Consider the following 16,930-nt stretch of genomic DNA (forward strand, 5'->3'; position numbering starts at 1 on the left):
AAAAAATTGAATTAATGAACAGTTGTTTTTGTTAGACGTAATTTGAATATCGGAACTTAAACATAATACTTCCGAGTGCCGCTGGCGGATTCTGACAAGGACCTGCTTAAGGATGTCATTGGTCATGGTCCGGTTGCTCCTACATTAAATAATTCGCAATATTACATTCATAGGTACAGTAAATTACCCATTCCCTTATATTTAGGAACATCATCTAATTAGCTATAGATAGGCGAGCAAAATCATACTGCGTATTGATAAAAAAGTTATACTGCTAATTCAATCAAGTAATATTAATTTTCTTATTTTATTATTTTACTTCTACGTTACGTCTACGTTTCTACGTATTTCCATAAAAAAGAGCTACGCCAGTCATCTTTTTTTTTTAAAGATGAATCTCATCCTATATGATCCCGACGGCAGGTAAGATTAGGTTTAGGAAAGGTCAGGTGTATCGTCGAAGGTTTAGGGATAAGGGATGCTGCAAGCAGCAAGCGTCGCGGCAGGGCCGGCGGCGCGCGGAGCGGGGCGCGGGGCGAGCCGTGACGCATGCGCGACGAAAGGCGCTGCGGGGTGGGAGGCGCGCGCCTAACACTATTTAAACTGTTCTTACGAACGGTCATCATGCATTGGTCTGTTTGCAATCCAAAGTTTAGTTAGCTATAGTAATACGACTGCTTAAGTCAAAGACAGACTGGCATCAGCCCGTGGTCCAGACAAATAGCTTTCGCAGACATACGCTAGCTAAGCGTGCAGTGAACCCCGCGTTCAGGCAAGAACCCAGTGGAGTGTCTTCAGAAGCCATGGCCGTCGCTGCTGCCCAGAAGAACCGCGAGATGTTCGCCATCAAGAAGTCCTACAGCATCGAGGTGAGGAGCTCGCCTTCCACCTGCAGGCCAGGCCTTCCACCTGCCCCCATTGCTTGCTTACCATCGAACTTTTTGTGGCCGGTCAACGACGATAAAGGATTTTTAGTTCGCGATATAAGTGACTTGATAATTTAAAAAGATTTTAAAATAATATTTAAAGAAAAAATATCGAGATAACTTACAAAAGTGATATTAAATTATCGATATCTGAAGTGACCGACCATGAAAATCATGTAGAACTTATATTCATTAACAGTGGTAAATATTACAATTCATTCATTTAGCTACCTTTTCGTAACAATTTTCTTACTATTTAAAACATTAATTTATATACTTAGCCAATCATAAAAGTACTTAGAGATAAAAATCAAGTTCCTGTATTTATCTAGAAACATGCTTCTAAGTTTTTCACTTTAGAGGTTTATCATAATAATGCCAAAAGTTTTTGCAAATAATCATCACAGTTGTTGAACGTAAAGACCCTGTTTTTATCGTGATATAATCAGAGTCCGTATAACAATACTTAGAGTCACTTAGATTCGTGACAATCATCAAGTTATGACCTCCGCGCATAGCCGCACGTCATCTGCATAATCGCATTTACCTACTTGTTTCTTGTCAAATCACACATTGGCCTTGTCCGACACTAACAATGGACACAACATAACATCTCGAGCCCTTTGGAAAAAAACTCGCAAAAACAAAGCACTAACAAAGAAATAACAGCACCCCAAGCCCGAGAGAACCCAAACAACGGGGCTAAGGTTTACTTATCTGCTGTATCAACAAAGAAAATTAAATGCAGTCAAGAATAATATCGTTGCACAAAACAGGAAGAACGTTAAAGAAATCGTGTGAAAGTAATGTGAGTAAGGAGATGAATGCATTCGCAAAATATAGCGTTTTCACTGGTAATTCTTGGGTTAATTGTCCAAAGGCTCGTCTGTCGATGCCATTACACGGGTCTGCCGCGACAGAGCCGTTTAATTTCATTATTCCAGCGCATAATTCGCCATAATTATGTCTCAGTTAACGCGGCACATACACTTTCTCGAGACAAAATACGAGTATCGTGTGACAATTACATAACAATCGCGGGACAATAATTAAAAATAAATACGTCATTGTTGACGAGATCTGCCGCCGAATTTCGGTGCGTGCATTCGTAACGCGCGCGTAATCGTGTCCGTGTATTGCGTTCTCATTACCGTACCGCAAGAGAAAAAATTCCGCTAATAATGAGTCTCATCATTGTCTACCTCTGGATTAATTACCATTGTCAATATTCAAGGCGTCAACACATAATGAAGACCATTTTGCAATTATTCCTTTATTATCCCAACAACTTTCCGTGGTTCTATCCTTCTTTCAATAAATCACGAAGGCTTCTGCGAACTAAGTACTTTTGCGAAATTACTGGAGTTAGTATACACGAGTATTTACAATTTGGCTCTATAGTTTTTCAAGATTCCACCTGATTGCCACAGGTTGTCAAACATCTCATGTATACAAACTCCGGGCTGCGATGCGATCATTTTTGCTTATTGATTGAGTTGCTCGTAATATGCTGTGCGAGAACCACGCTACAAATATTCTAATTAACGTGTATTTTATAATTGACGCCTATATGACTGTATTTCCTTGACCATCGAAGGTCGGAATGCGGCGCTCACCGACGACGGTAGTGGCCAAAGATCGTTAAATCTGATCACACGATACCTGAGAACACTTGTCGCAAACTTCTCGTGAACCACGGTTTTCCAAATGTAAACAAAAAAGTATTACACAAATCAGTGCACTCGATGCACTAATTAGTCATCGTCACGCAAACGTTAACTGCTAAGATCTATGTTTACAACAATTCGAGGTCATTTTGTTACGCCCTTGACCAACCGAGGCTCTTTGCGGTCAGTTTATTATAAGAAAAAAATGTATGATGATGTTACCGTTTTTGTGATTGGATGGTCCATTAAACGTGGTCGATCGATAGACATTTTGATTGAGTAGACTTGGTGTCGAGGGTGGACACTGGACGCAGGTCGCTCTCGGCTTCGGTTAATTAAACGTCGGCCGATTGGAACGGTGAAGTGGCTACTCGGGCACCAAGGCTAAATCAACCGGATTCCGAATCCTGCCTGCTCCAGTTAGGCGGACCTTTACATTACCGCATGACACTGGCAGCCGTTTCCGCAATTTTGATCTGACGGTCGCACCAAACATTTCATTACCAACGTTATTGTTTAAATTTCGGTTTTAATTTAATAATGTTTATCAATTATTGTGCGGTTTCAAATACATGTTTAATTTATCATACCTTTACCGATTATGTTTTATATAAAATGTTTCTGCGAGAAGATGATTAAATGAGGAAAACGTCGCAAACGTAGTACCTAATTATATGCAGCATTTCAGGAGCTCGGTAACAATCGCGGGTGATTAGCGCAACCCTTGACATACATAGTTAGGTTCGCGCGGCCACTCTACTGGAAAATGCTAGGTCTCACCGCCCGCGCACCTAGCCTCTATATTCGTAGTTACACTAACTATAACAAAACTTATAGCATCGCTAGAAACCTAACCTTATGACGATATTACCAGTAACAAAACGCACTCAGTTTTTAAGTACCTAGTTCACTAAAAAAATAAATTATGATTTTGAGTGTAGTCATACCCTTAACTTCTCGCGAATGGGTGAAAATTATTTTCTCATAAGCACTTATGGCAGATGACAACAAACGGATATAAATAAATTGGTACCTACAAATATCATTCTATAACAATTTTCAATCTACAAATGTACAGATAACTGTCGCGAGGGATTCCCTAGTTACCTAGTCGGGTCCTTGTACTTAATAGTGAGAACATAGAATTGCACTTTAGATTCCGTGACGAGAATTACGTTAAAGCATTGCAGACATATTGCTAGGATTAAAACAGTATAAAATCTTCAATAGAGTTCATAAACTTCATGATTTCTTCGGGATTTACGGAATGGATTTCTCGGCTTATAAATACCTAGTACAGAACTGCATTATACGTAGATACGAAAACAATAAAAGCGCAGAGTCAAAATTTCAACGTCGAATAAAGTTAGATCTTACTTACTATAATTGGTTTTATTCTTGTGCATTGGTCCTGAAAGTCGGTTCCTTTGAAAGATTTCATCGCGAAATGGCGCTTCCGTCGCGCGGGCGGGTAATGGCACCACTTTACGCCCGGCCACAGCGCAGGAAATAAGCTTAGGAACTTCGTAAAAGCAATTTCTACTCACACATGAAATATAACGCGATGTGACCGCTTCATATTTATGAGGATTTAGAAGATCAAGCTATTTTTAGACCGTCTTTGTTCACAAAAAAGGAAACCTGCATTTGGTGGCATTTCTTTGTGTGTACGTCTCGCAAGTACTTAAATCGAGTTTATAGTTGTAGTATGGTAATAAATTCGTAATATAATCAATCACAGGACTGGCTGGTACGTAGGATAACGATTTACTAGTCACAAATCTAAACTTATTGGTATAATTAAAATGTTAGCATAATTCAAAGGAATTACAGAGAAAAGCTAACGATTACGATTAATTGTAAACAAAAACAATGGGAAGGAAACCAAAACTAAACTTGCAGGTAGTAAATAAAACTTATTTTTTTTAATGCTAGGAACCAGCACGTGTTCATTAACACGCTTAAGCGTCACCTTTTAGAAATAGTGTAAATATTTTGTTACTTCTGTTATTAAGCCGCGTATTTGTTTTCAGAATGGCTACCCGTCACGCCGTCGCTCTCTCGTCGACGATGCTCGCTTCGAAACGCTTGTCGTCAAACAGACCAAGCAAAGCGTCTTGGAGGAGGCTCGTGCCCGCGCCAATGGTAAGTGGAATATGTTTCAGGTTCTAAACAGCTGTAAAGGCGATCTTCACCGTACTGACTACATTCACAACCAATCTAGATAATCTTGACAGTTAAAATATATACGTTTACCTATTGTTGTTTAGAAAAAACAATCACCATAAGTTTATTTTCGTTTAAGTACCTAGGTACTTTTCCTTCAAACTTTTATTTGTTTTTTATTTCTTTTTCTTGAGTTTAGTGTAGTTTATTTTTATTTCTTTTTATTTAATTTAGACTCTGGCTTGGAATCCGAATTCATCCAAGATGAAGCTCATATTGGCAATGGCGACAAACCTACCGGCGAAGATGGTACACATCAAGATGATACCAAGAACGGTCACCTTGGTAATTTGATTTTAGTTATCCACTTTTTTTATTTAAATTATTTTTGATTTGTCTTGTTTTATTTTACTTTTTCTTTATTTTATTTTATAGCTGATACTGACAACTGTGATGACAGAGGAACAGAGGATGAAGGTCAGTATATGCAGCATTGTGCGATCGTCCTTATAATTACATAATTAACTAAAAAGGACTATTTTTAAAATTAGTAGTAGTAGTAGTTTTCTCAATGTAGTACTGTTTTACAGACTACACTCTAACCGAAGAAGAGGTAATCCTGCAAAATGCAGCGAGCGAGTCTCCCGAAGCTGAGCAGGCAATCCAGCAAGCCGCTCTGCTGCTGCGCATGCGCGATGGCATGGGCTCTCTCGCTCGCATCCTCAAGACCATCGACAACTACAAGGGATGCGTCCAGCACCTGGAGACCCGCCCCTCGCAGGCCACCGGCGTGCAATTCGATGCTCTTGTTAAAGTGAGCATGTCGCGCATCAACCTCCTCCAACTTATTAGATCTCTCCGCCAATCCACGGCTTTCGACGGAGTCAACCTCCTCTCCGAAAACAACATCTCGAGCAAGACTCCTTGGTTCCCGCGTCATGCTTCAGACCTCGACAACTGCAACCACCTCATGACTAAATACGAGCCTGAGCTCGACATGAACCACCCTGGTTTTGCGGACAAGGACTACAGGGAGCGCAGGAAGCAGATCGCCGAGATCGCTTTCGCTTACAAGTACGGAGACCCGATCCCGTCTATCACCTACACTGAGTCGGAGAATGCCACCTGGCAGCGAGTGTTCAACACCGTGCTGGACCTGATGCCGAAGCACGCTTGCAAGGAGTATAAGGCCGCATTCGGCAAGCTGCAGGCGGCAGATATCTTCGTGCCGCACCGTATCCCTCAGCTCGAGGATGTGAGCAACTTCCTGCGCCAGCACACTGGCTTCACCCTGCGCCCGGCCGCGGGATTGCTGACGGCGCGCGATTTCCTCGCTTCCCTGGCCTTCCGCGTCTTCCAGTCCACACAATATGTGCGCCACGCCAACTCTCCCTTCCACACCCCTGAACCGTAAGTACTCACGTTTTACCATTTTTTTTATTTTTTTTGTACTCGTACTAAGAATACTCGAATTTTAATATTTTATCGAAAGAGACATAGGGCTTGCAAGAATGTTTTTTTTAACAAAATGAAATTATTAAATAAAAACTGTACCTAATTAATTAACATATAAAATTGCAAATTAAGCCTAATACGTGCAATATTCTACATAGGTAATATTTATCCACTGGTAGTTTAGTTGGGATTAGAATTGTTAATTACACGACAATTACCTTGACGAATCTTTTAACGGAAATATTACTTACATAAATAACAGTCCTTGTTGTGGTTATGTAAATTGGTCAAAATCACACATATTGTGGACTGAACTAATTATGTAACGATAAAACCTAACGTTCAATGTCATTGGTTATGTTAGTCATGTGTTCTTCAGGGTCTAAACCCCAGAGTAAAATCAACGAGCTAGCGTAAAAGAGAGTGTGCGGCGTGATGGAACTGTAACTTTATTAAATGGATCGCTTTTAATGTAGTTATAGCAGCCCGGCACAGGACAAAGTCTACTACCGAAGGCGACTCTTATTCAATTAGTTCGAACGAGGTTGCATCAAAGCGTCAAAGCTCTAATTCAAAGCGATGAAAATTGTGACATAATAATTATCATTAAGTTTTTAATACTCTTCGTTTTTATTGCAGGGACTGCATCCATGAGCTGCTCGGACACATCCCGCTCCTAGCCGACCCCAGCTTTGCTCAATTCTCCCAGGAAATCGGTCTCGCTTCTCTTGGTGCTTCTGATTCAGAAATCGAAAAGCTCTCCACTGTAAGTATTTTATTGTTAAAGCAATCCAAATTTTGTATAATTTAAGTAACTACTGCTACATATTGCGAGTGATAGTTATTGGGCCCAAGCTGTGCGAAATGTACTTTTAAGCTGAGCGTGTCAAGTACAGCCAAATGGCAGTACGCGGTTCAATGGTCGTTTCTTTGCTCAGGTATACTGGTTCACGGTTGAGTTCGGCCTGTGCAAGGAGAACCAGCAGCTGAAGGCCTACGGAGCCGCTCTGCTGTCCTCCATTGGCGAGTTGCTCCATGCCCTGAGTGACAAGCCAGAGCTGAGACCCTTCGAGCCTGCTTCCACCTCAGTGCAACCCTACCAAGACCAGGAATATCAGCCTATCTACTACGTCGCTGAGAGCTTCGAAGATGCCAAAGAAAAGTTCAGGTAAATATGAATTCTGGGAAACTAATATCAGAAGTTTGTTAAGCAGTTCATTGTACAGGTATATGAATGCGTGATATGTTCACAGACGCTGGGTGTCGACCATGTCGCGACCCTTCGAGGTGCGCTTCAACCCACACACGGAGCGAGTGGAGGTGCTTGATTCGGTGGACAAGCTGGAGACCCTCATCTGGCAGCTGAACACCGAGATGCTGCACCTGACCAATGCCGTCAAGAAGCTCAAGGGCTCTCAGTTCGAGTGAATACCCTTCCCCGTAGTTCACGCCTATGGTCCAGTGCACGCGGCCTCGCTGCATTCTGTATAGCTAGTGATATTATAGACGTAAGATTGTTGTCGCCGTGTGTGGAGTGTGAGTGCGAGAGTGAGAACCATCGGATGGTACTTCGTTGAATTCCTTTTTGTACCTTATTGTATTATTTATTATGCCGAGCTCATTGCCCGGGCCTCGGAAAGTGCACGGAGCTCCCGATTGCCCATTTAAGGAGGCTGTGCGCGTTTCGCGAGTCCTATTATTATTAGTATTAATTTATAATTAAAGAAATACACAAAGAAAAATGGAGCACCAAAAAGATATAAAAATCAAACAGAAAATATACGTGTTTGAGTGGAAATATACGTTTCATTTTACACCTTCATGGACCTCATAAACAACGACTACTTAGACTGACTACACTATTCAGACAAACATTATATTCAGAAAATTTACTCTTACTAATTTAACTGTTGTCTTCTGCATGCGTGAGTAATTGCATAAGCAACCAACTTACTTATTTCATTCATCACCGGTGACTGCGACTCCCCGTGTTATTGTCCGCACCCTTTCAGATGCGAGTGGAGTACCACCACGATGTTATAATGATACAAAATATCCTACACTTTTCTCCTATTCCCAATTGGGTTAGTCAATACACCCATCGAAAGACTATTACAACTAACACACCAGCACCACCACCATGACTAATGTAGGTACTTACTTAAATACCTTCATTGAAGAAGTGACCGAAGGTTCAATCCAATAAAATAATAAAAATAGCTCAACCAGGATCAGAACATCAAACCAAAGAGAGGTCTCAATATAAAAGGCAACTGGAATTCAAATCAATTGTAAAATCTTTTAGAAATATTTCTGTTCGCAATCGAAATAAGCTTCGAATCAATCAGTGAAGGGAATATCGGGTCCGGCTCGAGCACCTTTAATGCGATTTCCCCAGGTCTCGAAGGAAATCCCCAGCCATAATCGGATGTAGGGAATAAAATTAATTAACTTCAGTCAATAAAGAATTGTTCAGGCCAAGACTGCGAACTTTAATTAATACTGACATTGAAATAACAGTTTTGTATTCGTTAAGTTAATAATAAACGTTCTCGATTGCAAGGTACTTCCTTACATAATTATAATAATTAGAACCTTCTAGAACCGGCGATAAAAAAAAATTGGACCGTAGAAACAAAGAATCGGTGTTCTAAAAAGTGAGCGTGCGTAGTGAGAACAGGTTACTCTGGCCTGAGAACAAAACTGAAAAGGGAAAAATGAAAAAATAAATGAAACGTAAGTACTTACTTATATGCGTTAAAAAGGTCGGTGTTGTACGTTGACATTATACTAGACTACAGTGACGTATGGCCCCAGCGACGCGTGCAAGGTCTGTATCAATCTGTAATCGTCTGGATTTGAAACTTAAATAATAATCAGTCCGAAACATAAATCGTAATTCCGGCTATAAAAAATTGTGGAGGCGCTCAAAACATAGCTCATGTTCATTATCAATCTCATGGCGTCCCTACGTATGACCCAACATTCAGACAGTTCCCGCGAGTTTCCCGCCATATCTAATAGGTCGTGCTTTCCGGTGGCACAATCCACTAGTCACTAGAGCGTCTTTTTATGTTCCAGATGGAGACTAATGAATTTTCTATGCTAAGTACACCCACAATCGACAATATAAATAATCTAGGTGGAGGTATTTTACTTATAGGCAAGTACGTGGTAGCTACAAGAGTGTCTGCAAATTAAAGTGAGTTTAGTGTGTGATTTTATGAATGTGACAGGAGTTACTTTCTTATTATAGAGAGATGCCATGGGAGCATACTCCGTGGGACCGAAATTTGCACAAATGATAATATTATATGAGGCGACGTACTTATTATAAAACTTTCGACATCGTTCATTGCTCTTTTGGAAAACTAGCTAAATGTCTCGATGTGGCTGCTTCACATGCCGACGTGTGTTAAATGGCGACATGCGTTCTCGTGTAATACGGGTATAGTAGGTACAGAGGCGGATCTCCTCTGTTTCTATGATCTGTGGATGTTGTACATTACGGCTGTCATAAAAACAAAATGAAATATTCAAAAGCAATTATAAACTGTAATAACTTTATCAAATTTTCGTATAGAAACTTTTACAAAGCCAATCGTGTTCATGTAGTGATTTTATTAAAATCGGAACTGTCTTCTTCGTCGGTGAGTATGATGGCGTAACTGTTTTTCAACGAATTCACCTGCCCTTGAAGAGCACGAAGTCTAATCTCTACTAACTCGAAATTCTCTTGAAGATTATTTATTTGGATCTGCATCCGTTGACGTATCTGAAACGAATAATTATATTGACGTGAATTTCGTCGTTGGACACTAATAAAGACGTCACCGGTAGCAAGTCTAACCCGCTGTCAGAAATATGATAATCAAATACATAATTATCTCGTTTTTAATTGACTCAGTGTATGTCGTCGACTACAAGGAGAATGGAGCGCAATTTAAAAGCGATGATCTAAATTAACATCCAGTTGTCTACAGGCAGCACATTACATCTCTTCGAAACATAAAGGAGCAGTAAACTTTGACCTATTAAGCTTAAGACGCTCAAAATTACATAATTGCTTGTAAGTAAGTATAAAGTGCTCACGATTATATTAATGAAAATAATAAAAATTAAAACATTTCCACGAACACAGCGGTCAACCAACAAGACTTGCAATAAGACTTTTAAAACAGCAACCGTAAAAGCAAACTCATTTCTCGATATTTGCTGAATATTTGAAAAAAAAAACTGTACACGTAATCGGTTTTATAAACCCTTTGATAACCTAGGGGTTTATTTATAGACTTTTTTATTGACCCTTTAGTATCACGACGCATGTTTTACTACGATGCTTACTATCCATTTCCGGAAAGCAAAATCTGCCTTGGTGATACTTGTCATTTTTATCACCTAATATGCGTGTCTATCTATTTATGTTGAATGTCTCCTATAACTGGCATAATCTTAACCTTCTATGAGGGTAAAATATTACTATACCTCATCTCTTTCCTTCTGACAAGCGCGACACTGCGCACGGCTCTGCACTAGTTGTCTTTCCAACTCGGATATTTGCATCTGGAGGTATTTCCTCATACTGTCAGCTCGGTCCTTGCTCCTGTTTAATGACCTTGTCGTCTCTTGCCGCAGTTCATCCAGGTCACGGAGAAGTTCCCCACATTCTACTGACTTCTCCTTAAACCTGACCTCTTGTTGCGACAGCTTCTCTTGAAGACGAAGCACAGCACATCTATGGGATAAACTATGTTAGTAGGAAAAAATCTGAAAAAAATGTTGTGTGGACAGATGGAATCGTAAACTCGCGAACTAGCATCTCTGAATCGTTTGATTTGAAACCATTGGTGTGAAATGGTTTACTTTCTTTGTGGATGTGAGGTCATTCACTAGTCTACAACGATACTCTACAAACGTTACATTTCTTGGAAGCTAATATTCGCCGCGATATTGCAATAAAATGCCCAAGAACTGGACATCCCGATCAGACTTCACTCAAAAATCGTTTATAAACACATTGCCATAAAGTTATCGTTTAAATAAAGTCATTTAAATAAATATTATGGTAACGTGTTTCTAAAAAAAGAACCGTTACAGTAATCTAAATAGTAATTAAAGAAACACGTGTCAAAAATATTAAATATTTCTGAGTAGAAAACCCAATCATTTAAAATTACTAATTACTTACTTATGATTTAATAGAAACCACATTAATAAACAATTTCGACACACAAAAAATGGTATTCCTAATTGAAGGTGCTAAAATGACAGCAGGCAGATAATGACATGTAATTAAGATTGAGATGATTAGGAATGGGTTGATACCCAAAAAAATTTGGTAATTCTTAAGCTTAACCTTTAAAAAATAAACGTCCCTTAAAGCTCCTTCGTTAGTTTTCATGTAAGCGGTAGAAAAAACAAACTGTACATTAAGTACGTAAAATATGTATAAATAGCGTGACAACATTATGATGGAACTATGGAAAATACGCGTAGTCTTCTATCTATGACGGGACCATCAGGGCCCACCATAGTTGGATCGTGTACTAGGTTAAAAAAAAGACGTATCTAAAACTATCGAAAACCATTTTCTTTTTTCTATTTAAGTAACTTATTTACAATTTTGAATCAAGAACAACGTAATAATAAGTCCGACATTTTATCACGTTTTTCTATGACGTCACAGTGTGCTTTTTCATACAATATCCATAGTAATTTCATGTTTTGACGTTTAGTAAAAAGTAACTGATTTGACTAGTTGGAAACTATCCTATTGAATATTACTCTACCAAATTCTTTATATTATATTCAGTAATGTCAATAACCGCTAAACAGGAGTCGTTCTTTAATCAAGTTTTGTCTGATAGGAAAATAAATTAAATAAAACTAAACTTTTTTTTTCTGAACTGGAAAAACTTGTTGCATTATTTATACATACTTAATACTTGAAAAAACAAGTGCTATATTAACATAAAGTTATTTATTATGATATCCTTTGTTATACACATATTATTAACAAAAGAAACAAAGAAAAGGTGTAGCAAAAGAAGGGGTTATCTCTAAGATGTCCACTTAGTCAACTCCGCATTGTATAAGTAGAGATGGTGTACATTTGCATTAATTATGCCTAAGTAAGTACAATTAAATCATATTCATTATTACTCACTTCGCATCTTCTAAAGTTATTGTCATTGTCTTAATTTCCTTGTCCCTGTCATCAAGAATACATCTTAAACTTTTATTCTCTTCAATTAGTTGGACTTTTTCAGCTTTTTCTTGGTTCAAACCATTTACAGCTAAGACAAGCTGGAAAAATACACTAACTATAAAATCGATTATTTACGCACTAAGGGTTAATAATGTAATTATACTTACGTTGATTTATCTTTTTAGGGGTAGACACAGAAAAGCAACATGTTCGTAGCAAGTGGCATACACGAATAGATAAATACGTAGTAGATATACGGGATAAAACTAAATACCTACCTACTTATTTTAGGGTAAATAATGTTTAATTAATGTTGTTCTGAAAACAGCTTTATTCTTTCTCCACTTAAGTATATTTTTATTCTAAATATATTCACCTTTTCTTTGACACGATGCACTTCACTAGAGAGTTGTTGCGAGCTGTCCTCGGCCAATCTTTGTAATTGTTTAGCTTCCTGCAATTGAATCTGAGCGCCTTTCAAAAGATCTGGCAGCGGAGCTAGCTCTTGTAGTTTCTCTTGGAATTGCATCTGTTAACATAAACAAATCCTGTTACATAAAACTTGTAACGATAATGTTCAGTTATCCTAAAGATCTATTAATACAATACGAGAAGCGTAATTTAAATTCACCAGAACTTGAAAGCATAAACGCGCCTACAAAAAACTAATAGCAATTACACCTAACATAATTCACTAGTTGGATGAAGAACTATTATTGCTCTAATAAATACTAACAATCTGCCTCAACGCCCCCTATCCGCTAATTCTCGTACTACGTTAGAGGTATACAAAGTTCATTACGTTATTTAAAAACCATTGCAAGTAAGTAATTCATACGTTAAAGATAGATGGCAATCCACACACCTAGCTGTTACCGACGTAGAATACCTAGAGACCCTAGAGTAGGTATCAGTTTTGAATACCTGGTTGTATAGGAATAATCAGTTCATTTCTATCCCTAAATTGTTGAGTGATCTTACCTTCATCTTTTGTATTTCTATTTGAATTTGGTCCGATACTTGTTTATTGTCGAAGTCCACCACATCCAGTTGTCTTTTCAACTCTTCTACCTGTTGCTGAGCTTGCAAGTACTAAAAAATAAAAAATAAAACAAACGGGGTGAGCTAAATAAAACCGTTTAAAAATCGTGCTTACCATGATCATAAACGACATAAATTATGACATAGCCTACCTATATAAGATAAATAGATCACAATACTTCCACTGCTGGGCACAGGTCACACCTCGACCAACCGGAGACCTACCACAGCGGGCTGGTGGAATGAAAGCTACTAAACGGCCACCCATCCAGTGGCAGACCTCTCCTTACTTATTGCTTAACATTTTTGACCGGTATCAATCAACAAGTACCTACTTAGGTATTACACTATCATATAAGTACGTAATTTTTGTATACCTATTAAAATTAAAAAATGTTGATGTATTATTACGTGGAGTGGTATTACCTTAATGCGGTATTCTTGTACTTGATCATTTTTCTCGTTAACCGTCAACCTGGTTTCCTCCAATTCATCTTTCAAATCTCTGATTTGAATTTTCAAGTTAGAGACTTCTGCGTCGTTCGTACCTTTTCGTGGTTCCTGTACAAACACTTACAAGATCGTAAAATTGGTGCTGAAATAATGTGAGGTCTAGTTGGCTTAGATCATCGGATCGTATCAAATGTTCCAGGAATATAATTTTTTTTAGGTTTTTCTTGGTGACACCTAAATATTAAGTATATTCGATTTCAAGTTTTAACAAGTTAGGGATCCGTAATGACCCTAAAACACTCACTCACTAACTCCAAAATAAGTAAGTAGGTACCTACTCTTGTGTTATGGGGGTAGAGATATAAGTAAACGTATCTAATAACAAACATATTTCCGCAGCTCTATACCTATCTTTCTGCTAGCGACACTAACGAGGAAATTAAAGACCTTATATTGGTAATAATAAGATTTAAACCTTCATTCAAATAAATTCTACATGCCTTTATTTCAGTCACACAGCAAATGCCGTTGAGCTTCACTTCGAGATCTTTTAATTTGTTTTCGTACTTCTCCCGTTGAAACCTTTCTTCATCAGCCGCGTTCTTCGCTCTGATCAGTTCTTCACGAAGTTTGGATACCTTTTCCAAATTAAGGAACTGACTGTACTACTTATCAATGTTTAATTTACCATCGATAAAATCTAACTAAGAAAAAGGCATGAACAAAAAAGTATTCATAAAAAAGAAAGAAAAAAATATTAAAAAATATACTACAGTAATTTTATGTTACCTCAATGAACTTAGCAACTTTCTCATCTGGCACTTCCACATCTCTGACAACATCGTCAGATTCCTAGAATTACGAAAATAGTTATTCTTTTTACATTTTGTAAGTCTCTTCTACATCCTTCCAATCAAAATTTCATAACAAAATCATGTGCCTTATTTTTGTGTGAGTTGAGGTGAGATTTTTTGCAACACAGTGGTTTTTTTCAACTCGAAACTGACTACTACGAGTACTTACTAACTCTACGCTCCTATGTTTTCGATTGTATAAATCTAATCGGTCCCTTTTAATAGCCGCTAGCTCCATCTGAATCTCTTTGACCTCTCCCTCCATATCTCCCAGTTGTTTTTGCTAGAAAAAACATAATTTATGACTTATCCGGCTTTCTACACTCATTGCTATAGGTAGGTGACGCCCATGGGTATTGGGGACCTCTTGTAACGCAATAACAATTTTGTCCAGGACAGTTTTGATTTGTCCAGGGATGCTATGATGCTATGTTGTCCAGGGATCGACGGTCAAAAGTTTTTTAATATTATTTTTATTCAAGTTACTATGACACGCAACATAACATAAAATATATTAATTAATTACAAAAAGTAAATAAAAGTAACTGCTGTTGCTGTGCTGTCAGTATACCTCTACACAATAGTCACTTAACAACAAAGTATGGCGCGACATTGGGAGCCCAGCTGCTGCTGCTGTCGGTGTTCCCCTGCACTCTGCGCACCATAGACCGTAACTACCGTCGTATTGAATCAATCAACCGAGCGTTCGCGAACATAACATGTTACACAGAAGCATAGAACAAGGAATACTACGTGCAGTACGGCCTGCTTCCCAGCAGGGGCTGGGCTGGGCTTACCTCAAACCCCCCCAAGTATTACTTTAGTTTCCAATCGTATGGCGTCAGACGTCCCACACACAGATGCGCGTGTACGATAACGTCAATGTGTAGTGTACAGAAACGAGGCGGCCCCAACAACATCTTAAATGCGTTATTAAATTGCACACAGTGCGCGTTATTCTTTGAAAGTAAGTAGGTAAGTAAGTGTATCTAGCCCACAGGCTGCACGTGTGAAATGGGGCGCAAAATGCTCTTAAAATAGTGATTTTTACACAATCGGTACAACGCACAAACCTGCGAGTCCTCACTGACAATGCTCTACTCTAAATACCTATTTACTTAGTAGTTACGTCCTACGTTGATGACCATTTTACGCACAGTAGGGCCAATGTACATAGTAAAATACAAAACTATCAACACATACCAGATAGGACGACTCTCCGTTGGCATTGTCCGTGGGTTTAAACGGCCAATAATCGGACTGAGGCATTGAGTTCCACAAAATATACCTTCACAATTTAGCGAGTTCATACACTCCATACAAAAACACACCAAAGCGTTATATTTTGATAGTCAATTTAGCTAATTATAATTTATAATTATAAATTAAAAATATATATGAAATTACCTAAAATAACACAAAATATGTAATAATCACAGAGCACTAAGAATCTATACAGCAATGTCACTTATTTTGTTTTTATTTTGATTGAATAAACTAGTCTGCTTTGTCAGCCAGCGTTTACTGAGTAGGTAACTATAGTATAATATTAGGTATGATTACGGTTATACAGGGTGTTAGTGACATCGTAACGAATACTGAGAGGGATGATTCAGACCATGATTCTGAGTTGATATCAAGTGGAATTTCCTGTCGCAAAATTCATAAAAAGTTTATTTTTTTTTTCAGTCCCATATTGTGTTTTAAGCTGCCTATAACCCACATTTAAAATAAACAAATAAAAATTACTAATTATTAAATTTTATCAATGTAAAACATCAATAAATAATAACGTACGGTCACGAGCATTAATATGTAAAACACTTTGGTACCATGTCACATTAACTTTTTTGACAAATTGAACTGTAAGGCTCACTAAATGTCAAATATGTTAGTGCGACAGAGTCCTAAAGTGGGTACATTATATTGCTCATGACTGTACCTACAACTTCTACAAGTTACCTACTCGTACGAGATATCTCTTCAACTCTTGTCTTTATCCACTTGAGCAAACGTAAACACCTTGACATAACTCGGCAAACAAATAGTCTTCTTTCATGAATTCTTATAATGGCTGCTTCAATAGTCGACTTACCTACTAGCGCAAGACACATAGGTAGGTATCGTGGCATGAAGATAAGTTTCCGTTTATTTGCATAG

General features: G+C 38.3%; 2 protein-coding genes across 2 annotated transcripts; one reads left to right on the top strand and one right to left on the bottom strand.

Moving 5' to 3' along the window:
- Positions 1 to 613: 613 nt before the first annotated feature.
- LOC126380728 (tyrosine 3-monooxygenase) lies at positions 614 to 8,012 on the top strand. The gene is made up of 8 exons (XM_050030325.1): positions 614 to 869; positions 4,627 to 4,738; positions 4,994 to 5,104; positions 5,195 to 5,236; positions 5,350 to 6,169; positions 6,854 to 6,980; positions 7,153 to 7,382; positions 7,468 to 8,012. Exons 1-8 carry the CDS (start codon positions 804 to 806, stop codon positions 7,640 to 7,642), a joined length of 1,683 nt encoding a protein of 560 aa, XP_049886282.1. The 5' UTR covers positions 614 to 803; the 3' UTR covers positions 7,643 to 8,012.
- Positions 8,013 to 9,821: 1,809 nt separating this feature from the next.
- On the bottom strand, positions 9,822 to 16,106 carry LOC126380732 (lamin-A-like). The gene is made up of 10 exons (XM_050030330.1): positions 15,974 to 16,106; positions 14,940 to 15,053; positions 14,706 to 14,768; positions 14,417 to 14,554; positions 13,890 to 14,024; positions 13,404 to 13,514; positions 12,799 to 12,951; positions 12,381 to 12,520; positions 10,700 to 10,949; positions 9,822 to 9,989 (listed from the first exon to the last, which is right to left on the bottom strand). The coding sequence occupies exons 1-10, from the start codon at positions 16,037 to 16,039 to the stop codon at positions 9,822 to 9,824; spliced, it is 1,338 nt and encodes a 445-aa protein (XP_049886287.1). The 5' UTR covers positions 16,040 to 16,106.
- Positions 16,107 to 16,930: the final 824 nt, after the last annotated feature.

This window comes from Pectinophora gossypiella, chromosome Z, assembly GCF_024362695.1.
Source record: "Pectinophora gossypiella chromosome Z, ilPecGoss1.1, whole genome shotgun sequence".
Taxonomy (NCBI): Eukaryota; Metazoa; Arthropoda; class Insecta; order Lepidoptera; family Gelechiidae; genus Pectinophora; species Pectinophora gossypiella.